Raw genomic sequence first — 24,762 nt, forward strand, 5'->3', positions numbered from 1 at the left:
ATTAGTGCGGCTGATTATAGTCACTGATAATATCTTAGAAATATTATTAGCCTTGAATACATTTTTTAAATAGCCATTATACCTACACTTACATCTGTAGTGTTTTAATCACCAAGGCCCCACAGATTCATTGCTCTGTCTATTGTGAGGACCCTTTCTGCAACCATAGAGGTCCTCTCGCTCTTGCTTTGTGCTGCTGCATAACGTTTCTTGTTGATATATTTGTTAGCCAAAGCTTAAAAGAAAACATAGATTGAAATACACAAAAACATTCTATAAGGCCTTTTACTTTAAGCAATTTTATTTCCACCACAAGTTGCAAAACAGTTTGAAAATCATTTCATCAGAGATTTGCAGTTGACAAAATACAATTATACAAAACATTAAAGAGGCACTTTTAAACATTAAGGTTAGTTAACTCATCATAGAGAGTATGCCTATGAAAACATTTGCGTATTTGTTTCTGTTGCTCTGAGGGAAGCTTATATGTTCAAAACAAAAAGCCCAGATTATGTCATCAGGATTGTTTTGGCTTGGGCCTGGAGGGCACACAATTAGGGGTTGCGCAATATATGGACATTTACAATACAAGGATGATCAAACAAAATATGCTCTTGTGTTACATAATGGCAAATGTAGATCCAATGTTTTTCCAGTGTTCTGAAGTATGGGTCAAATCCCAGCTTCAGAGTAAAAAAGTCCCAGGCTCTGCTGCTTCAATTTTGAAGATTAATTTAAAATATATTTCTCTTACGAGTCCCCCAACTTCATACAAGTGCAATACTAAATTGTTGGATGGCCCCTTTAAAAACAACATGATATGTCTGCAGATCTTCTGACATGCTACAATGACTTAATCATGCTAATTCACTCCCATTACAAAAACTGGAAATAACACCTGTGCAAAAGAACTATTTGAACTGTAAAACAATTTGACACGACAAAGATTTATCATCCTAACCATGACCAAACATATTTACAAGAGCAATTGAGAACAATTAGAAGCCTGTGCCTCAACTAGTGCTTGCAAAGTTTTAAACATCAAAAGTTGAACCAGCATCAAGATGTATTTTTAGTGGCTGCTTCCCTCTTGATTCCTAAGTTACTGAAGAGCTGAGTGGTCAGTGGTCATTGTGGGTTCTTGCTGCAGCTGAACTGTACGCTCCTTCTCCTCAACTTCTCGGGCTGGAGAGACGCGAGGAGAGAAAATTCGCGAAAGACATCAACACAGGAGAAGACACCTGCAACAGGGGATACTGAAGTCAAAGGGGGAGTTTGTCCCGCTGCCGGGCACCGTGGAGACCCCAGTGACCATTCTGCTGAATTTAGCTTTCCTTTAACATCAGTGAGTAACACACCAAGTATTTTAAATGACATGACATGACATGACATGACATAAAGGCAACAACCCAGAAAATACTGCAATCTCCAATATTTCACTCTTCAGGAAGAAAGACATGAAATTAAATGAAAGTGCAAAGCATTAAGATGGAGTGAAGCTTCCCAGTCTGCCAGGATACTATATGTGACTCATTCTTATTTTTCTTATTTTATGCACATTTTTTGAAACATTATCCTTATAAAAGGTTCGTTTTCAGAACAGAAAATCAGGAACTTGCAGGGAAAGAGTGGTGAGCATCCTGTCCATTTCACTCCTACATCATCCTGGGATCCTTTTTTCTCTCTCTCAGTTATGAGTTCATGTGCTTAATATTCTGATTTACATTTTATAATATGAAGTGTGTTTAACATACTTACCCATTCTATGTGAAATAGTACGTACTATATACTGCGTGGTAGCTGCGCCTCTAGACATCTTTTTCTGAGGACACAATGCTAATTTCTCCCTAAGAGACAAGAACAATTCCTGACAGCACCAAATATTCTCCCAGTGTGTGTGTTTGTGTGCAACAGAGAGGGCCACAGAGCAAGACACCTTAAAGATCACAACCACCAGAGCAGAGAGAATCACAGTATCACACTGATTCCCAAGTAAGGCGGCCCAGGATGCTTCACTCACTCTATCCCGAACATCCGTGGGTTTAACTCTCCTGCTGCCCGTGGCAACCCCTGTGGTAACCCCTGTGGTAACAGAAGCAATGATAGGTCAGTCAGTGTTTATTCTTTAAGTGGAAATGTGCTGTTTACCTCAACTGTAAAGCGTGGAATTAGACATTTCTTACGTGTGAAAACATTTATCAGTGATGGTGCAACAATGCTGGTGAGATCACATAAATGTTTTACACGCTGGATACACTGAATTATTCAAGGCACAGTGTTGATGCTGCAGGCTACAAACTGAGGCACTGTTTGAAACACACAAGACCCTAAACACTAAAGGGATCTTTAATTTATTGTCAGTCCTGAGTAGGGTGACCAGGTGTCCCACTTTATGTGGGACTGCATGGCATTTTTATCCATTGTCCCACATCCCCCATTTTGATTGATTTGGCTCTAGTTTTCAAAAGTCAAATCACTGCATGACAGATGTTTTCTAAAATCTGTTTTTTATCCACTGGCTGTGAAGAAAGCAGGGATGGTTGTCATCATGGGGCTGTGTTTTATGTCAATGCAACCACGCACACATGGGTCAAGTGCAGGTTAACCCATCACCGTATTTGCTATGCCCAATGGGGAAAATTGCAAGTCACCACAAAGTCAAAAAGCTATGCAGATTTAAGCAGTATTCGATGGAAGATGAATATTGCAGACTATGGCATAAGGCCATAATAAAAACTGTGAAACTTCAGCTCCCTTTTATGCTTACTGTATTTACTTGCTGTGTGGGAGGTGGGAAAGTTGCATTCAAGTCATCCAGAGGGCAAAGCATAGAGATTTTATGAACTAAAGGGCAGAATACCTCTCAGCACTGGTAACATGTCCCACATTGTCCCACAACATACTCTTTGTCCAACATTAAGTTTGTTGGAATCTGGTCACCCTAGTCTGGAGATGTCTGAGTGTACACCTCCTTTATGTTTATCATGAAGGAAACAATTGTATTGCTTTGAATAAGCCAAGTGCTACCCAAAAGTTTGTTATAGACCAAAAGACACCAGATCAGATTGTAATAAAATAGCATTCTCCCAACATCTGACAATGTTTATACATATATATGTATAGTATTTATCCATTGATCATTTAGAGCAACTATTTTCGATATATTTTCAAACAAATTGCTGCAATGTTGAGAGAATGTTATGCATAAGAGATGAGACAGGAAACAGAAATCAGAGCAACAAGCAGGAAGCAGGGTTAGTTCATCAAGAGTTTATCAGTTTTATTGTATGCAGTTTGTTTTCTTTTTTTTCCCCTCAGTGCTTCTAAAGACAAGGAAGAAAGTATTCCAAAGATATCCAAATGTCAGTGAACAGAAGAACGCCTCCAAGTAGTGCAGAGCTGTGTTACAGTTCTGACTGACAGGTTGTTGTTTTTTACTTTTTGGAAGAGAATAAAAAGACAAACATAAAACAGATCAGACAGTCAGGATCTGTGATTGAATGCTGAGAGGCAGACAGTTGGCGTTGAGTTAAAATACACAAGTGTACTATTTACAGCATGTTTGCTTTGAACAGCACCTTTAACCACTCCTATGTCAATACACACAATGGACACAACATTTAATACGTCCGCTAGGGCGAGGGCCCTAACAGTTTGGTCACAGTAGCATCACATCACCCCCTAGACTGGTTCTACTTGCAGTACATTGAACTATTGCAGATTATCACCTGCCATATCAAAATCTCTCAGGTCTGTCACATTTCTGTAACCTCTTTTGAACACATGAGTACACCAACAGTGTTTCTACCACTCTGTCACTTCACAAAGCATGGTAAGACTATGTTGTATCTACTCTTAACAGTTTCAGTTTTTTAAAAAACAAACAAAAAAAATGGTGATATTATACAACAATGTCAGACACTTTCCCTTTAAAAAGTCTTTGGCAGAGGAAAATAAACCACAACATTAAAAATTAATGGTTGCAAGCTTTTGTGGAAACAAAAAAAAGACAAGAATGAGGAAGTCACCACAGATTTGGTCTGTGGATGGGAGAATGGCACAGAGGTGTAAAAAGTAAGAAACACCAGAGGGGTCATGGTGGTACATGCTTATTCCACAGGACTGCACTGCACGATGTGAACAAACCATAGAAAGATATTTTATCATGCTCAGAATGCAAACGATGTTGAACCTCCCAAAAACAATTCTGGCAAAGCATGCAGAGAATACTGTAAGCATTGACCAGTGAGGGAAGCCAGATATAGAAGTCCTTTGACCCCACAAGTGTGTAAACTGTTCTAAAGACATGTGCTCCTTTATCTCACCACAAGATATTGTAACATGGATGAGTATTTACAACAAAATGGAGGTGTCGTGAATCACTTTGTATAGTGAACAGTAGAACTGTTTAAGGGAGAGATATGATTCCAGTTTTATACATTCCCTCCCTACACTGCAAGACTTGCTGCTTAGTCCTCACTAGTTAGACAACGGATGTATGGATAAATAAAACAGTACATTGTAACTAGAGTCCGTTACCAGAGAATCTCTTTCAGAGGTGTGTTGAAATGCCAATAGTCATACTCGTAGCAATGTAAGGCCACTCCAAAGTGAAAATGAAACAAGTCTTTCATGAGTGCTATTACATGGCGTCATCTAAATACTGTCATAAATTCCATGTAATGCTTTCAGATCAAAATGACAATCGTTAACAGGAATGCAGAAGTAGACTGCATCAAAGAATGAATTGCACTGGTCCTCTGGGGAGATAAACATAAATAAGACAATAGGTAGACAATAACTTGACTAGACAAGAACAATGTAAAAACTAACTGAATGAAAATAAAACAAAATTATAATACTGTAGATGGGAAAAGTGCAGTTTCTTTTTTTTCCTTTACATAATGTATCATAATATAATACGATTTAACTCTGTCTCTCAGTATTCTTTGACACATGCCCTCATTTACTCTCCTGTCCACTCTCACTCACTCACTCACTCGCTCACTCATTCACTCACATCACAAAGTATCTTACAAAGCAGGCAAGGGTCTCTTCTCCACAAGCCCTTCAGTATTTTTGTCACAGTTTTACATTAAATTTCCCTTCCTGACCCCTCTTTATACACAGTAAACAACACTGCCCACCTCTACTCTAGCTTGTCAGTTACTCTTTTTCTTTTAGCAATGGAACAAATACCATTTTTTTTCACCTCATGCCACAGCACATAGTTTAAAGATTACCCATATAACTTCTAAATATGCATATTTACATTTCCGATTAAGAAGAGATGGGTAAGTTGGATGTCACACAGATGGTCTGGATATATATAAAGTGTAGGGGGTTAATGCAGCGAGATTCTTCAGAGGTAAGAGCTGCTAGTCAACAGTAAACCCGCACCCTTACACAAGAGGTTACACCATGTTATGATAAGTTAGAGGATAACCCCGTTAGCAAAACACCAAAAAGCAGATGTCATTTTACTGTGTGTGTGTGTCATGTAGCTAGCATAGCATGGGTGGTGCCGAGTAATGGCAAGCAGAAACATAGTGGTGATGCAGAAAAATGGAGTGTAGTGTCAGTATAGTTAAAAAGGTCCATCAGGGGTCTCCCCAGACAACGCCCCTCATAATGAGTAAGTGGTACGCTCTTCTCCCCTCAGACAACCCCAAGAAGTTGCCCGTAAGCCTAGATCTACGTAAGTAACAGACTTGAGATCAGTGTCTAGGGGCAACTTTGTTTACATTAGGAGGAATATATGTATGTATATATATATGTATGGAGAGAGGGAGAGAGCGCCAGCTATGCTCCTGGACACAGAATTGACCCCTAGCATTCCTCTATTGTGAGGCAGATGAATTCCTGGATGCACTTCCTATACTGCTGCTCAGTGGGGCTGCTGCTGTGGTATTGACCTGGTTGACCCAAGGGAGCCTCCGCTTCTCGCATTTCCTCGTTCATCCGCGCTAGACGCAACCTGGAAGGAGAGACAAAATGTGGGAGCAGAAATGAGAAACGGGATAATAAGGGGACAGAAGGCAGGTGAGAAAAGACAGAAATAAACAGGGAGAGACGGGAGTGAGACATTGAGGTGGGAGGAGAGCGTGAAGAATGGAAATGTGGTGAGGAGCGGCAAGTGAGATAAACCACAGTGGAGGAAAGTGAAGACAACAATGAGGGATACAATTGAAAAAGAGTTAGATATTTAAGCTCTTTCTTGAGGATGAAAACGGTAGTTTGACAAAATTTGCTTTTTTCTGAGCTTTCAACTGAGATGATGTTGAAAAGCTTGTAGGTAGACCCTGAGTAAAGATTATTTTGTCAAACATTTAAGAATGTTTTATTCTATCACAGTGCATTTTAAGTGAAAACACAGCCTGGAGCAGTATGATCCTTTAGTCACACGTGCATCCCTTATTACCAATAACATAAGATCTTTGAAAAAACGGATTATCAGATTTCTAGCTTGTTACTTGTTGAAGGACGGGATCTGCTACTTTTGATTAGTCCTAAGTCATTTTAACCAACAGTTCTCGAGCATGAATGGTTGGCATCAATGTATAAATGTTCATGAGGAACTCGCTCATGCGGCTAAAAAGGTATTTGTGAGGATTACTCACAGGGTGACAATGTCTGCATTGGCAGCCTGGACAGCGATACTTAGTGGGTCATGACCCTGCTCATCCACCTCCGTCTGTGATGCTCCTCTCTTCAGGAACAGACACACCTGACTGTACATAACAAGATGCAGACACAAAGAAAAGAGGTGAATATAAGAGTTATTGATAAACCGTAAGAGGTGTAATGTGAAAGATTATATAATGGAACATTAAATTCATTTAGAATAATTAGCAGAAACATTGGAAGAGCAGATCAAGCAGACGGATCTGTAATTACCCAATTCACTCATTTGTCTATGAGGGCTGGTTCAATGGAAATATTTGTCTGTGAGCAGCTGCAGAGAAAAAATGTGACCTCATAGAGTCCCACAGAAACGCCTACAGCCTCTGCATTTTATTCTTATTAAATTCAGGCTGGGACATGTACCAGGGGCCACAAAGAAAGAGCTTCTCCCACTTTGCAGTTTCTCACCCTGTGTGTCCCAGGTAGGTGGCGTGGTGCAGTGGGCCTCTGCCTCTCATGTCCCTCTGGTTCACATCGGCTCCGTTCTGTAGCAGGAACTCACAAGCTATCAGAGAACCCTGATAGACAGACAGACAAACAGACAGACAGACAGAGAGAGTTGTTATGTTAGTGTACTTGCTTTGAGTCTTATAATTGGCCTTTTTGTGATGATGATTTATGGCTGTGGATGTTGTTCATGGCTGTGTTTATGGTATCATAAAATCTAGGATTGGAACCTTTAGCAGATTATCTGTTTTAATTTTTTAACCCAGACAGACTCCATGTAGTATATATGGCAATGACAATAAAAGGTTCAGTAATTCACTTTTAACTGTTCACTTCCTGTCAAACAGTGCACAGCAAACAACGGTATCTCACCCCGATCACGGCCTGAATGAGTGGCGTTTTCCCCTCCTCCTCCTCACTTGCAGTGTGTACGTCAGCCCCATGCGCCAATGCCTCCGCCATGAGAGGCAGGTTGTGTAGACGGGAGGATCGGTGGAGGAGTGCCCCGGGGTGCAGCTCCCTCGGGTCTTCAGGGTCCGAAGACACTTCCTGTTCGATCTCTACCTCACCACTGGAGGACTCCTCTGACTCCTCCTCTGAGGGTAGGTAAGGTAACAGGAAAATGGCAACAATGGAATAAAAGAGGAATGATACAAAATATCTAAAACTCTCAGAGGGAATGTGGCTTGGTTTAATTTAGGTAATCAGGTAAATTGTTTAGGCTGCTCCTGTCAATACACAATGCCAATTTATTAAAAAAAAATTCTAGATGTTGACAACCAATGACAACACACATTTAGCTGTATTTCAGGTTTCTGCGTTCCCATAAAAACTCTAATATTCTCAACAATATGATGATGTTCTGGCAGCGGTGAACATACCTTCTTCTGTGACACTGTCCACCACTGAGCCAAAAACCAGGATGTCTGTGCTGCCGTCAGTACTTCCTCCCAGGCCGCTGTCGCTGCTAAGACCTGCGGGGCCAAGCATCGCCAAGCCACGGACATGTTAATGATTACACAGCACATACTGCTCATACACACACCACCATAACTGCTACAATTATTAGAAAACATGTCACAAATTCCAAAATGATTTGAGTTATTTTGTTCCTACCTGCATCTTCTGCATCTGAAAATCTACAGCAATCTTGCAAGTGCATTGCGCCCGTGTATGTAGTGACTGTGTAGTGGACTTACTGCGAGGACCAGAGCCAGTGTCAAAGTAGGAAAATAGCGAATCCAGCTCATCTGGACAGAACAGGGAGTCCCGGCGAAACTTTGCTGCAGCTGCTGCCGAAGGACAAAATATCAAGATTTCAGTCTGGGCTTCAGACTGTATCGGTACAATAAGTTTCAGCTATTGGTTTTATGGCAACAGAGAAGTTAATTCTCCATACGCACCCGCTGAGAGGTTTGCAGGTGAAGCGTTGCCCGGCTCGTAGCGATGGTATTTCCTGCGAGCCTTGTTGGGGGCCCGAACAGAGCCGTTGTGTCGATGGCACTTCTTCACTGTCCAGGGCCGGGACTTCCTTTCACCCTCCACCAGTGCCTCGCTTCCACTCATCTTCTTCAGGAAGCGTTTCTCCACGTATTTAGACTTGATCCAGGCCTCTTTCTCCTGTCTGGAGGTAGGTGATCACAAACATAAGTGGAGACATGACAGATAATTGGGTGCATCCTGGCGAAGACACATATTTTTAACCTAACTGAATTGAGAGTGGTGTCAAAATGTAGTCACAATGCTCTATTTCTTTGCCAAATGCTCCTTCTGTCAAGACTAACCTTGAACTAGACGGTCCAGGTTTTTTCGCTCCCAGCTCCTTGCAGGATCCCTCATAAATTTGGTTGATCACAGTGTTCCCCAGTTCACACATCAGCTAAATGTGAGAGAAGGAGTAGTTCAATATTCACTAAAGGATATATAAATGAAACTCTGGTGGTTAAAAAAAAAGCACAGCACAGAAAGGAGAAGCTGTAGGCAAATGTGTTGGGGAGACGCACCTTGAGTAATTCTGGCTCCCACGAGTCTAATGTCAGCGAACGCACTTTAGAGCAATGGACGCCTAAACTCCTGAAAGAAACAAGCAGAAAAAGAGATTAGACAAAGAGCTAATGTGAGCTACAAACAACCATGTCTTATTGCTTAAAAATCCACACTAGACACTTCAAATCCAGTTTGGCCGCCTGCAGATTGTCATCTTGTTTTAGTTTCACAAATGCTTTTTTTTAAACTACATAATAGATATATTGATAACTGTTGCTGTGTCTTTTCACATAAAGGAAAGTGGACTTGATATGAATAAGATGTGATGCTTCAGTGCAGATGTTTGCTGATGTGATTTGCACAAATGAAACAAAAAAAAACATGATAACTCAGGCAGACAGTCGCGAATCAGAAAGAAGGTCAATGTGAGGGTGGCATCACCACTTAAGTTGCTTTGAGCTGACAAAAATCCTGCTACACCTTGCTATGGTATTTCACACTGACAAAACCAGTTCATAATTCATAACTCACATAACTTATAATAGTCCTATTGTTCTTCAGCTCACCTGCTGTGCTTTTCTAGCTCTTAACAAACTCTCTTGAACTGTTAAAACTAGGGTAGGTATCATTAGAAAAACTAGCAAGAGACAGCTACATTGTGAAAGTATCCAATGGAAAAATCCCACCCTTCCTTTTAAAGTTACTCCATCAACAGTGCAGCAGTGAGTGCATGGGCAGAGATCCAGGTAGGTAGACAGTTTGATTCATTGATTGCTATCTGGATATGAAAAGAATTTTAACAGAGATATGTATTTAAAAAATTGCTCCTAAAGTACATTACCCTCACTATAAGTGCAGTTACCTGTGGATCCCTGAGCACTCGATGCAGAGCAGCACTCCCAGGTTGATGGATGCCCAGCAGGGCGCTGTTTGGCCGCAGTCACAGCACAGCTCGTTCCCTGGCAGGCTCTGCACCCTCTGGAGGAGGCTTTCCCCACCTCCCCGAACCCCCCTATCAGCCCTCTCACCCCTCTCTCTGGGCTCGCTGGCAGAGTCGATGCTGCTGGTGGAAGGCGAGGCTGTCCGATCCAAACGCTGCAGAGACAGGTGGACAGGTCAGAGGTTCTGAAGCTACCCGGGACCAGTTTGTAATGAAAATAAATTACATTTGTGTGTTATCACGTGACTGTTGCTGTACGTGTTCATACCTCAATGTAGTAATTGTCAGCGATGTCTTTGTAAGCAGAGGCAATGCTTGCCTGGACTGCCTGGATCCAAGCCTGCCGCAGCTTCTCAGACTCAGCCTGCAGCATACAGCTCCTGCAGGTTTATAGATGCATGTTATATAATACCTGCCCATAACTGTCTAAAGGAATGCTCTAAAGCTACATGGTATTTGGCTGATGAGTAAATGATGTAGTCAATAATGTAACAATTGATTTGCACAGTGAAAATCACAAAGGGCAACAAAACCACACACACACACACACACACACACACACACACACACACACACACACACACACACACAGACAGACAGACAGACAGACACACACACATATACACTTACTTAGTGGGTGAAACCACCTCAAAGCAGAACCTTCTCTCATTATCTTCACATGGTTTGACTGAGCACAGCCTCAGATCCTCCACCACCACCGTCAAAGAGTCCTGTCATTGGCAGAGAGGAGTGTCACAACAACTCTGCCCTATGTACTGCAAGCTACTCAAAGCATTTTAGTCTGGCTAGGTAGGGACAGTACATGACCCCATTTTTCTCCACCACCATGCAAAGTATTAATAACTAGACAAAAAAAAAAAACACCAAACATACCTTGAGTTTCTTTTGGTAGACCAGTTGGCTGTTTTGTATAGAAAACCACCGCCTTTAGGAGGGAAGAAGGAATTAAGTTAGACAGTTTTTGTGAAACAGACATGATCAATCAAATGTCTGCATGCTGATATTGGCCCTGCAAGGAAAAAGCACTGTCCAGTACAATGGTGATTAATAAATCTATAGATGAGCATTGACTGATTCTTGGAATGAGGTGAAGGCCCATGCAGAGCATTCTTCTTTCTTATCCAAGCCACTTTTTAAGGAACAAGTCATGCATACAGAAATAGGGAGTTCATAGTAAATCCAAAGTTCAGAACATTAATCCCTTAATCTATGAACCCTGTGTTCCTGATTAACTCGTTAGAATTTATTAAGGTGTCTTTTGAATTGTAAGTCGATCTTTGTTATGCTCTCTGTCTTCACTTCTATTTTACCTGTTCCAGGTCTTGAAAGCATTGCTGGCTCTCTTGAAGAGGTAGCCCTCCATGACCACACCATTGGGTGCATCCACATTGAATTCCAACTTGGGGTCATCGTAAGAAAAGTCCTGTAGGGCGAACACAAAGGTACACAAGATCAATGTTAGTTTTCATGACGTGGTTTGTTCCTGTAGGTACGCTCTTTGCTCCTGCTCTGCAAAAACAACACTACTGTCACCATCAAAAACGACAGGAGTCATCCTTTCAGCTCTACAAATCATAGCCATATCTTATGATGGCTCACAGTTTTCTCTCAAGTGTGTCTTTAAACATTACCATCATGCTCATATGTACTTTGAAAGAGTTACTAGTGGCTGTAATCAATTCCTGTAATTTTTCCTGTCCATACTGGCCGCAAAGCCTTTGCTTTCCTAAAGAGATTCCAACGTAAGGGATAGTCAAAAAAAGTGTAGAAATTCACCATAAAGCTCAGCTGAGGCTAAAGTAAGGCCGAACACATTGCACAAAGATTACATGAGGTGACACTGTGGAGCAAAGTCCACCTTAACATATCAAGAGATAGTGCCTTATCAGCACCACATACAGTAGCTGTGCTGACACAATGCTACTACTCAACAATTCCTCTGCTATGTGTGCTATGTGTTTGTGTTCCTCCACAAAAATCAAGCTCTAACCTCTCCACACTGGCCATCTGTTCATACGTTTACCTTTAAAGAATACATCAAATCCGCACCTCTCTACCTGTTGACTAAGAACGTCTCTATTTTTTTGTCTGTTTTGTCCACACAGAGTTGGATTTCCAAAAAACAAATTGAAAGTCAAATGCCACCTGCTCTGCAAGATGAAAAACACAGATTTAAAGGTTAGGTTTCACTATTGTTGAGAGGCCTTTGGTTGTTTCGGGTAAGGTAATACTGGGCGTATGGCAAGCTGTGTGCAGATCTCCACACACACACACACACACACACACACACACACACACACACACGCTCTGTCTCATTGTTGTATCACTTCTCTTGAAAAAATCATTAAATAATTCTAATAAAAAATGTACTGTATAATTGCACACTGATGTCGTCATGTACTCACGGTGCCCTCTTGACTCCAAGTATAGCAACATGTGAAACTAAAACTAGAATATAACTGCTATATGTCAAGCAACATATTTTATAATAAAATATAATATAAGAACTCTATAGGTTTGTGTGAAAACCTTCAGGCCATGTGAAGCATAAACATGGTGGGATGTGACACAGCAGTCTGTCTCCCTGCTGGCTGGTGATGCATTCAGAGCTCAGAGGTGTTTCCTCCAAAGAAACAACACAGACACTACATTCAAAAGGAGCATATGCAACAGACCACTTGATAGACTCAAAGTTCATATTTATCAACTCTGAGGAAAAAGAAAACAAAATGACAAAAAGAGAACACTTCAAATTCCACATAGGCCGACTAGTTAAACAAAAAACACAACACTATTACTATCTATTACTATCTGACATATAGCAAACCTCTGGCTGCCATGACCCTAACAGCCCCAGTTTTTGGTCATATAGTTATGCATTTAGGCTTTTGTATTAAATGTGGCCTAATTATCACTGTAAAAACTAATGATGAGCTCGGTCAGTGACAAACAGACTCAAAGATAAAGAAAAATAAATGACGCTCCTCACCAGTGTGTCCAGCCTGCCAAATATCTTCATCTTAACCACACTGACATCCAACAGCATCTCAAACTCAGTAAGAACAGATTCCCTTAATGAGAAATAAAGAAATAAAGAAATAATGCTTAAATAAATAAATAAATAGATGCTCGTCGGAGAGAAAAGACCATCTATACAAAGTCCCGCCGGATATTAACTTGGTGCTGCGGAGGAACCGGGAGAAACACACGCGCATCCAACACGAGTCCAGATGAGAGACTGCCACAGCCAACCGCAGCGCGCTCGTGGCGTTCCTCCACTCAATGCCACCTGCCGACTGGCCCGGCCGCGTGGATCTGGCGCGAGCTCTCATTATCATACAGCTGTCACAGGGTCCTCGTGCCCCGCTGACCCCGTCGCGGCTGCCGCAGATCAAACATTTCATGTTACAGCCGGTGCGGCCGCAGCGCGCCTCCTCCCCGCCCCAAGCCGCGATTTAGGGCTCCTCTCTGGGTATTCTGAAGCCCGGGGGGCTTCACCCTCAGTTTTGGAGAAGTCAGCTTTCCATCTGTCCGCGGCTCTCAACACTATTCCTGCTTAATCAAGCTGACATTATTGCTCCCCAAACACCAGCCCGGAGTCCCCTCTTCCCACCTTAAATCAGCCAGGGCCTCGGATTGCAGCGCACAAGTGTCCAATGCAGCGGCTAGAAAGAGGCCTATATGAAAACCAGGGGCCCACAAAACATGTTTGCAGAATGGATTATTCTCATATATGTTAAAATACTTGTGAGCAGTGGTGAAGGAAGTAAGTTAAAATACCCAGTGCAGGAAAATGTCCCCCCTCTGACTGTTATACTATTAAATATCATTAGATTATTAATGCATTAATATAAAAGCGGCATTTCACTGCTGTAGTTGAGTTGAAGGATATTATTTTGTAAAGGACTGCAATTGATGTTTTTTTAAATTAGGGATTAATCAATTGATCAATCAATCAGCACTTTGGTCAACTTTGGTTGTTTTAAAGTGCTTAACAAATAAAGTTGGATTGGATTGGATTGGAATTGATTGTTTGGTGTTCAAGTAAATGTACCTACTGACATTCCACCACTGCCTGTGAGACTGTGTCAGAGATTTTGGTTCACAGTGTCAGTTTTATTATTTTACTAGACACAATGATTTGCATATAACACGGGCCTCCTGATTTGTCTACTGGTTTAACCACAAACCTGGTATACCAGTTCAATAACACAATCCAGCACAATGCAGCCTCATTATATTGTTTTTGGGAAATGTTGGCAGAGGCTAAGGAGGAACAAAGGTCAAAAAACACAGTAAGTGTCGACACTATAACCCAGTTACTGTGAATACACTGATTAAAGGTTATAGTTCAAGGTCATAAAACGCAGCCTTCATTGTAAATGTATAAGCACATTATAAAATGTTTGCTCTCCAGCAGATTTCTCTGTGAATTTCTCTCTCTCTCTCTCTCTGTTTACCTCTCTCTGACTTAAAAAGCTGCACAGCCAAACACTGTAACAATGGAGGAGGAGAGAGCCGAGGCAACAATCCCCCAGGGAGCCACAGTGAAGTCCTGCACACATAAAAGACGGCTGTGAAAGAAAAGAGAGAGGAGAACGAGGCAGCATGTGATCTGTGGAGCGAGAGAGAGGGAGATGTAAAGACGGGGAGGGGGGTGGTCGAGTCTTTCGCAGATTTAACAAAAACAGTGAAAGTGAAGGCAAGACAAAGAGCAACGCAAAAAGAAGAGAAGTGAAAGACTGTGAAGGTAGAGATTAAAATAATTCCTCACTGTTGATAAGATCACTGTTTTGGCATGAGATGATTTTCAAGTTCTATTACACCACTGAGCTGACATATCACACACCTCTTCATTTTATTTCTCATCTTCCTCTCACTGAGAGATACCCCCCCCCCCAAGTTCCAAATTTAGCCTAAACTACATTCATAATGAAGCTATCTAAGCTTTTTCTCTTCTGAGTATGACAGCTGCAGTTACTTAATGGCCTATTAATAAAGGATGTATACCATCTATAATTCACAGACTCTGCTGTCTCGTGGCTTTACTTCCTGCGCCGCTACATTTGCATACGTCTGGGGCAGCTTTAAAAAAAAAAAAAAAAAAGAAAGGAAGAAAATCTGAAATGGATCATAGAAACATTTTCTCCTGAATCTTTGGATGCTGCCTGTCTTTCCCTTCTGTGGGCCATTTGTGAAATATAGTGCATCTTCATTAGTAATCAATCTAGTCTGACACAATCATCATGCTCTTTGTAAAATGCTTGTTTTGACAGGCCCAGTGTTCAGTCATTGGTGTTGGCACAGACAATGTTTTTTTTAAGTATTTGTTTTGGCTTTTATTGCCTTTATTAGATGGAACAGCTAGAGAGAGACAGGAAAGCGGGGGCATCGAGAAAAGAAAACTGAAACCGGACTCCACTTTTTTATTTATCTTTTTTTATATTTTATTTTTTATTTTTATATTTCTTCTCTTTTTATCTGTCCTCTGCTCTCTGTCTTTTTCTGTTCTTTCACATTCAACTAACTACTGTGTGTCGTAATGCCATCTGTTGACTTTGGCACTCTGGCAGTGGAGAGAGGAGGAAAGAGGGTTGAAGCTGGCATCATTCACGGTCATATCTCTCCAGTTTCTAGTGACATATTGACCTCTCTGGCAGTGTGATTACCAGAGTTGGACTCTCTTTAGAGGACAGCATCAGAGAGCACAGACAGCTGTGTCTGGATCGTTTTACTACTGTATGCTTATTTCATTGCATTAAGAGAATATATCCATTCTTATACCGACTGGAACAAGGATCATAAGGGTTTGACAACTCAAAATAAAATGTAAAAGCTATCTGGGGTATTTTGATTAGTTTTAAATATTCCAACACCTGATATATAGTATCATAAGAGCAAGCTGGGGCTACTTACTTATAATCTCCACACAAATCTTAAATGACCATCCTTACTCATAAAAGTACCAATTCCAGCAGTGAAATTACCCTAATACCCGATATTAATATAGATTATTCTTTACTGTATACTGCCCTCTATAAGCTTTGTCAGACACAGCACTTTGTCAGTAGAAAAAAAGTGTCAGTGTCATACTGTATGTTGCACAATGCATAACACACATGGCATGCAAGATATAGGTGTGATATATTGATTAGCTGATCAGCGTTAATGAGATTGATTAATAAATGAGTAGACAGAGGGGGAAAGAAAAGGGAAGGAAAATGTCATCATTCAGAAGAACAACTGCAATTTAAAATATGATTAAGAAAATCTATAATCAATTCAACTTTTCAACTTATTAATGGAATTAATGGAAAATATTCCTTGAACACGAAACAACACACACAGTGAGGAAACTATTTTTAAGCTCCTATGATATGTTCCTAACTGGCTTTCTGACATGCTGACAAATCCTCTGGGTTACATTTTTCAGATGAAACAAATTGGAAAATAGCAGGAGGATATAAGGGAGAACTGTAATTCTCCAAAGCGAGACATGAGCTGCATGTTTGTTTGTTTGCATGTGCATATATGAGGAAGAAAAGGAGTGTGAGAGACCATGAGAAAAATAAAAGAAGAGCAGAGATAAATAGAACAAAAGAGACCTAAAGACAACATCAAAGGAGAGACAAAAATAAGCTTGCAGGGTTTGTATGAAAGCACCTTAGATGATTATCACAAGTCAACCGTGCACAACACAAACAAGCTAATGATAGTCCGCCCACACAGGCACAAACACAGACACACAGAAGTTCAGTGAAAGCATGTAGACCCACAATGCCACTAAGCAGCATTATCGGATAATGTTTTGTGTGCTGCGTCCTGTGATGCTTCCAGACAAACACTGACACACATTCCTCCCACGTCCGCGCTTTAAGCATTGAGGGGATCACTCCATACACACACACACACACAAACACACAGCCTATTGATTCCTGCCACAGAGAGCTGCATGTGATGACCATAAAACTGCTCGCCATACATCACTCAATCTGTTCTACATTGCTAAACAACAACACTACACCACACATACACAGATCTGCTGGTCCATATTTCATATGGACAAGTGAAGCTGTAGTTTGATGTAAACACAGGAGCGTTCAGACCAGGAAATGTGCATATGTACGTGTGTCAAATGTCACATGGGTGTAAAATTTAAGGCTTTTTACGTGCTATTACAGATATTGTGATGTAGGTTGACAACAGAGCTCAGAGAATTTCAAGGACAGCATTGGATCTAATCCTCTTAAAAGAAATCCAACATTACTGCCAATGCAGGCCAGGTAAACAACAGGGGGGCCAGAAGTCTCTGGGAACATTACACAGTCCAACACTCCTCTCACCATTTCAAACAACTGAAACGTTTAAAAAGATTGTCCCATCTGGATGTTTTGCACTGCGACATAGTAAAAAAGTGATAAATATAAACTCACCTGCATCAGAGTCTGGAGGAAGAACATGGTAAGGCGAGGAGCAGATGAGGAGAGAGAGAAAGAGGGATACAAGTGTTAATACAAGATCACCACTAATTGAATTTCACTACATGAAGCCAAATATGGTAATGTGAGACATCGTGTCCAAGACAATAACAGAGTGTCCAGAAGGTCTTTTCACATAAGTAGCAATTAGCTTGCTAGTTCAGATTGCTCCTGAAAGACACAAGGGCTCCAGGAAATAGCTGTTTAATATCTCATTAGAAAGTCCCTCTCTCTTTTTAGCTAGAGAACATTAGACACAAGGTTAGGATTAGTCATATCAATAATAAAGTCCAGCAGCATCACTCAGTGCTAGGCTTTCAGATTAAAGAGGAAGGGTTGGTGAAAGGCCATTAGGTCGGGCACAAAGCTGTGTGCCAGGTCTGGAAAGATGCCTGCAGTTGGCAACTAAATCAATCTGACGAAAGAGCCAAATCAGAGAACAAGAAAAAACAGGCATGTTTTTGGCATCTCTTCAGGTAACAGATGGATGAACTTTACACATCTGTGCATGAGTGTGCCTGTTGAGCAGGGAGAGACCCATAAAATAAATATGTCAAACAGTCTTTGTGGGAACTCCTTTCCTACTTTACACTCTTACTTTGAGCTTGAAGAGAAAAAAGCTACATTCAACACCCAATAAACTAATTATTTTAGAAGCTTTATTGCATTGGAGTGAGGAATGATGAAATCTGATGTAAAAATGATTCTGTGGAAAGGTCTTTAAACAACGTATCTTCATGATGGCATGTGTTGACAAGATCCAGTTTAGATTCCAGACAGACAGAGATAAATATCTTTTTTCTTCCTCTGAATTAGGATGACACTGTCATGCTAAATGGAAGTGAAAAATGCTGACTGTCTTTTGTGTTGTGAAGAAAATCTAGTTCAGTTGCATTTCTGGGAAACCTCTTTCTTCCCTGACAAACATTGAAAGCCATCATTTTTAAACTTCTTCCCCTTTAGTTTCCATTACATTAGAGAAGAGTTTTAATCTATTTTAGGACCATATGAAAAGTCCCAGGAAGTGATTCAATTCTACAACCCCTGCATGTAGGTGACAGAGGATGAAAGTGGAGGAGGAGAGACACGTGTTAAGGGTTGTGTTGCTGCCTCACTCTTTGCTGGATGAGGGCGTGTTTGTGCTCCAGCTCCCTCTTCTCCATGGCAGAGTCGATGACCAGCTGATCCAGCTGCACAGAGCAAAGCCACAGCAGAGTCAGTGAGACAGGTAAATAGACACAGACAGACAGAGAACTATGCACACACAGATGTACACACTTATGTGTTTAAAGTGGTTATCAATCATTTTTCCACACCTCAGAGGCAATATCAGGGTTAATATATAACCATATATTAAAGGGAAATATAAAGATATTGGTAAAGAACTTTATACTTCAAGGACAAGTTATTTGGCTTTTTCTATCAGTAAAAATCTAGAATATAACTTCAGTATAAAGTCACAGTTTCTGCTGTAAGACATTTTATCACAATTAATTAAAGCTAATAAAAATCCCCAACATCCTGTTAAGTTAATAGACTATGAAATGTTGTTTGTAAGGGTATGCTGAGTAAATACAGTAACAGAGGTAGTAGTACAGTTAATGAGTAAGTACGTGTGTGTGTGTGTGTGTGTGTGTGTGTGTGTGTGTGTGTGTGTGTGTGTGTGTGTGTGTGTGTGTGTGTGTGTGCACATGTATTTACTCTGTGTGATTTTTGGTGTACTAGTTTTATCTCACCTGTGCAGCCAGTTTTTTCATATAGGGATCAATCTCGTCCAGGATGTTGAAGCCTTGTTGGAACAGAGTGTACTGGGCACGCATGAAGGACAGCATCTGCAGGAGACGCAGGGAGACAATGATGGCTGTAATACAACTGTGTTAGTAATCCTTCCCACAGCACAGGGACTCCACATGTACACATCTGACCTGCATATACAAAACACATACAATAACATTGCTAACATTACAAACTTAAATCTCAATTAGTGGAAATATATCTCGGCTACTCACTGCATCCAGGATTTCAAACTTCTTCTTAGCCTGAAGCACATTAATCTGTTAAAAACAAAGAGGTTTGAGGTTAACAACATTAAGTGATCAAGTGTGGTGTCCTTTTCTGCATTAAGGAGTATCGAGAGTTTTGTGTCTATGGACTCAGCAACTGTTGAGCGTTAGCGCCACCTGTTGGACAACACTGATAATATAATATTGTTTGTGTGTGTGTTTCACCTGAAGTACATAGTCAAGGGCCAGGTGCCTGAAGGCTTTGCGGCTGAGGACGAGTGCCTGGGTGGCCTCTTCGGCCTCATGCACCTTGTTCCTGGGGGCCTGTGCATTCTTCACCTGGGCCAGCTCCATGTCCTCGCGCACCCTGTCAAACTGCTTCTTGGTGTCCTTAAACTTGCGCACATCCCTGAAGGAGGTGCAGTGAAAAGGAGAAAAGAGTGTAACTCATGTCCATCTATGCCAAATCACAAGAACATGTAGGTCTCTTAGTTTGAAATGGTTGATTAGTGTTATTACTGTATGTGGTTAAAAAAGTAGTAAAATAGTAAAGTAACAAACTGAATATTTACAAATGTTTTCTAAATGTGGAGATTACATATTAGTAAAGAGACATTTACAGTTTAGACTTATATCTTACAGCCTTTAATATATAGCTTGAGTCACCTCGCTGTAGTGCGGATCACAACAATCACTTATAACCCATCACAGTCTTTACTCATTGTGTATAAACCTGAACATGTGTTACATCTTTCTAATTCATTGTGATAAGATACTCACTCTTTTATGAAAGTGTGAAGCTGCTGCTTGATCGACCTCTGAGCCTGGTCAAATAAAATCTGTGCACAGATAAGGTGACAGAGGTTTGGAACATGAGCATTCAATATTATCATATGAGCTACAGCAAGATAAAGAATTGGTTAAACCTGCGATGACTGGATTAAATCTGTAGTTGGTACATCTCGCCACAAGATGGCAATATGACCCCTTCCATATTATGACTGTAACAGATTATGCCACAGGCAGAGAAGGGGAAAGGAAAGAGAGATAAGGACAAACACACATGTGAACTCACTCGGCTGCTGCCTCAACAGATTTTTAGCCTCACAGGATCACAGAATTTGCTTCCTGTTAACTGTGGGATTCCCACTCCTCCTCTTCCTCGTCTCACTCTCCTGTCCTTTAGCTCTCCTCCCCTTCCTTCTCTATAGTTTTCCCCTCTATTTCTTGTGCACGGGGAGCAGATCTTACCATCTAGACAAGGATTTCTCTGCCCACACTCCAAATATAATGAGCTCAGAATGGCTGCTGTTGAACAGACCATCCATATTTATTAAGGAAATATATAGGTGTATATGCATAGACAGTGAGAATACCTCAGTGAATGTCTCACGCAAAACACATACACACACAGAAATTTCAGTTGTGATTATTTCATAGCCGCACGCACGCACGCACGCACGCATGCGCGCACACACACACACACACACGCACACACACACACACACACACACACACACACACACACACACACACACACAATGTATACAACAATCACTGTTGGCTGCCTGTGGATTAAACTTTCTATAGCAATCTCTAGTCAATAAACATACACATTGAGGATTATAGGCTTAGTGTGTGTGTTTGTGTGTGTGAGTGTGAGTGTGAGTATGTGTGCGTGTGCGTGTGTGTGTGTGTGTGTGTGCCTTCATCCATATGACATTCCCCTAGAGCCTGATGACTTCACTTACTGGTTCTCTGGTTTCTTGCGTTAGATACCAGTTCACAAATCTTCACAAATGTAGTCCGTACTCATTGTGTATGAATCACCTGCTACTCCTCTTTGACTGCAAAAATTATAAATGGCTTTTTGAATGGATGCAAAAGTGTGGTGAAGCTTCAAGTGGTCAGTCAGGCATCAGACAGTGTAACTCCTCCTGCAGTCCTTTTCTACAAAGCTATTTTTTGCCATGCAATATTTTCTAAATATAAGAGGACAAAGGTTACAATATAGTTCAAATTTAACCAGCTTGTGGTTATATTAGTAAACATTCACTAGAAACATCCACCAGCTGAGCGGCTAACTTCTGATTTGGCCCTCCGTTAACTTAAATGGGAATAAATGATTTAATTGTGTGGATCTTCTGGACTTTCAAAATGTTACTCGACTGAATGGATCAAATTCCGATGCTCGTGAAGAATTATTTACAGCTGCTTCTTTCACAATGTAATCTTATAGGAAAAAGTCTCTTTAGGCCAGTGAGCATCACGTGACAGATGCCATTGCTGTAATTACTCGGTTCAGCCACTGTGTCAAATTGGCTTCAAAAGCCAGCACTCTTCCAGGGGGGGTTAGAAATACCCTAGATCCAGTATTCCAGACTTTGAAGAAAGTGTTACACTTTTCTTTATTTGTAAGGTTTTCTCATGCGATCACAGTTGTGAAAGAGGGCCACCAGAGATCAACTGCTCTTTAACAATACTGAATATAACTATACCGCAGGTGTCAAGGGACTGTAGAAAATGTGTGCTGTGCAGAATGAAGGTTTGGTACTTTCGAGGGTGGTATAACCACCTATCTGCCCATTGTAGGAAACCTGCTCTACATTATGGTGCCCTGGGTATGACTCAACCTACAACACATCTACACTCAACTGCCCAGCACCCTTGTCTCCAAAGATCTCAGTGTTTGCTACTGTAGTAGTCAATCACTTCTCTTGTATCTCGTCTGCATGAGAACTGCAGAGATGTTGATTTTTCAGTAAAAAATCCAACACAGCAAAGAAGTTAATTGAGGACGCCTCAGTCTCACAAAAATCAGTTCAAATCTGCCGTGATATTATTCTCAATCTGTTAAGATTATGGGCAGGAATTGTGTTTTTGCTTATCGCGTGATTAACCGGGAGACTCATCTTCCTGTTTGAATGGCTTCTTTTGTGTCTGCTGAGAGCTGAGAAGGTGCAGAAATAGGCATCACTGGGTGGTCGAACAAAGACAGATTTCCTTTCACTGTCTTTCCCTCCCCTCCCTCCATCCCTTCATTCATACTCTCTGCCAGACAAGCTATTAGTGTAATTCCTGGGTGTTAGAGTGGAGGAACGGGACGCCTGTGGTGAGGGGTAAGGGTGGGGGCAGGAGAAGAGGGGACAAGGAGGATGGATGGAGAGGCGGTGGAGTGGCAGAGGAAAAGAAACAAGTAGAGTAGTCTAGCCGTCAAAAGCTGTATTGCTCTAAATTTGTAATGATGGTGGGTTATGTGATAAGACTGAAAGCTAACAACATTAATCTCACAAACATGTCAGTACATGTAATGGAAAGAAGAGAGCCATGAGAGGAAAAGATAGAGGAGATTGCACTGGATTGATACAGATGATGGATCCCATCTAGTGTTCAGCACTTTGATTTGATTTAAAAAGGGATTTAAAGTTAAACAGGCTTGACGTTGGTTGAGTGAAACAGAGTCAGTGAAGTAAGGGACATGAATGGACGAAAAGAACAAGACAGATTAGTGAGGAATATGGGAGGATCAACATTTGTTTTTTTTTTCTATTCAATGACTAACCAACTGGTACGTCTTTACCCAGAGACCAGTGTTTAAATGCCCTTTAACCACTTGAGTCAAGTTCATTTGTGCTGTATAGCACTGTAGTACTGTATATTTGTTTAGTCAAAGGTTATTATCGTAAAACTAAACTAAAAACTAAACCTAGGTATTAAAAAACATTTTGGTTCACTGAAATAAAAATAAAAACTAGAAAAAACTAAAATAAAATAAAAATATACAGCAAATGTCTTTAGTTTAAGTCTTAGTCACATTGGTCAAATCTGTCAACACGACAAGCGTGAGGTGGCATTAGTTGAGAGTGGATCTCAATGTGTTTGTTACACACTTAAAATCAGTTCTAAGAAAACAAACAAATAAAAAGGATCCCAACCAGCTTATCTAGTACCGGCTTTAAGTCTGAGTACTAAGGTCATCTAAGTCTTCGTGTCAAATGCTTTTACTTCAAAATTTAAGCAGAACTGCCACTAAAAAATGTTGAAATCATGAATCAATTTCCCAAAATTTCACTTCCGTTCTTCTTGTTCTTTTCTCCTCTCCTCCTCCTCTCACAGCCCTCTCTTTTCTCAAGCTCACTTTCCTTCTCTCCCTTATGTTCACAGTTGTTACAGACCGACCTGCAAACACCTCAAAACGCCACACACTCTCACATATTGACAGTAATTATGACTGTAACACAATGTGGTAAAAGACGCTTGTGGATGTAACCGTAAATGTTTATGACTTGTCAGACCATATCTCTTGTAATTGCCTTTAGGCTTCTCAAACCTGTACGGGATTCCCAGAAAAGAAAATTTGTTAATCAGTCATATGAGTAAAGAGTCATATGAATAAAGTGTGTGTGTGTGTGTGTGTGTGTGTGTGTGTGTGTCGTATGTGTGTGTGAGCAGTTGTGCATTAAAGCTGCCGTACACATCTGGAGAAGCATGTGGTTTGAATCAGACACACGCATGTGGAGCGGCCCGTGTGGACAGATTCACCGTCACAGAGTGAGGTCACAGTTAAATTGTGTGTTTTGCGCAATACTGGACCCAGGAGGGACTGGATGCCTGAAAGACGTTAACATGCCAAGAAGACCTGGGCGTGTCAGAACAACATTCAAACGCAACCTCTCGCCTGTGGCTGAAGCTGATGTGTGTCTTACCATGTGGTAGTTGACGATCTCCTGGAGGCTTTCTCCGCACTTTTCAAGGCATTCCTGCGATGTTGAACACACACACACACACACACACACACACACACACACACACACACACACACACACACACACACACACAATGTAAGCACACAGGTTTCCATATAAACACAAACTTCTTTTTCACACAATAAATAACATTAAATCCGTTTACCGCACTGTGCACAAAGCATGATCTGGATCTGTACTTGGTATAAAATCAGCTCAACCTTGAATGGTTATTGACTGTGTAACAATTATGTCTCTACTGCTTTGCCCCAAAGCTACCAGGGCGACACCCGTACTGACAGGAAGTCCAGTCCAAATGTTTTCCTAAAAGAAAACCATAAAGCAGGTTTCAGATGTCTCTGCTTACAGCCATGTAAACTATCAGCGTAAACATCTCCTGTCTGCATGCGGTCACATCTGTCATGTTTAAAACAGCTGGATAACTCTGTGTCTGGACA

General features: G+C 41.0%; 1 protein-coding gene across 6 annotated transcripts in view; it reads right to left on the minus strand.

Moving 5' to 3' along the window:
* Positions 1-283: 283 nt before the first annotated feature.
* LOC127371910 (arf-GAP with coiled-coil, ANK repeat and PH domain-containing protein 3) overlaps positions 284-24,762 on the minus strand; it is a 55,532-nt gene continuing 31,053 nt past the window's right edge. The window contains exons 4-26 of one of the 6 annotated variants that reach the window (XM_051415144.1): positions 24,266-24,319; positions 20,340-20,398; positions 19,785-19,968; positions 19,566-19,610; positions 19,293-19,388; positions 18,672-18,746; positions 17,512-17,523; positions 11,389-11,501; positions 10,952-11,003; positions 10,688-10,788; positions 10,326-10,437; positions 9,980-10,212; positions 9,135-9,204; positions 8,916-9,010; positions 8,535-8,755; positions 8,330-8,423; positions 8,013-8,113; positions 7,504-7,727; positions 7,093-7,202; positions 6,621-6,731; positions 5,916-5,977; positions 2,021-2,082; positions 284-1,241 (exon numbers count right to left, since the gene is read on the minus strand). In XM_051415144.1, the coding sequence (XP_051271104.1) occupies positions 1,173-1,241; positions 2,021-2,082; positions 5,916-5,977; positions 6,621-6,731; positions 7,093-7,202; positions 7,504-7,727; positions 8,013-8,113; positions 8,330-8,423; positions 8,535-8,755; positions 8,916-9,010; positions 9,135-9,204; positions 9,980-10,212; positions 10,326-10,437; positions 10,688-10,788; positions 10,952-11,003; positions 11,389-11,501; positions 17,512-17,523; positions 18,672-18,746; positions 19,293-19,388; positions 19,566-19,610; positions 19,785-19,968; positions 20,340-20,398; positions 24,266-24,319 (2,355 nt within the window). In that variant the 3' untranslated portion in view covers positions 284-1,172. Of the gene's footprint in view, positions 5,978-6,620; positions 6,732-7,092; positions 7,203-7,503; positions 7,728-8,012; positions 8,114-8,329; positions 8,424-8,534; positions 8,756-8,915; positions 9,011-9,134; positions 9,205-9,979; positions 10,213-10,325; positions 10,438-10,687; positions 10,789-10,951; positions 11,004-11,388; positions 11,502-17,511; positions 17,524-18,671; positions 18,747-19,292; positions 19,389-19,565; positions 19,611-19,784; positions 19,969-20,339; positions 20,399-24,265; positions 24,320-24,762 lie in introns of all 6 variants that reach the window. The other 5 variants (XR_007886483.1, XM_051415143.1, XM_051415141.1 and 2 more) reach the window with 5 other exon arrangements.

The sequence above is a fragment of the Dicentrarchus labrax genome, unplaced genomic scaffold, assembly GCF_905237075.1.
Source record: "Dicentrarchus labrax unplaced genomic scaffold, dlabrax2021, whole genome shotgun sequence".
Taxonomy (NCBI): domain Eukaryota; kingdom Metazoa; phylum Chordata; class Actinopteri; family Moronidae; genus Dicentrarchus; species Dicentrarchus labrax.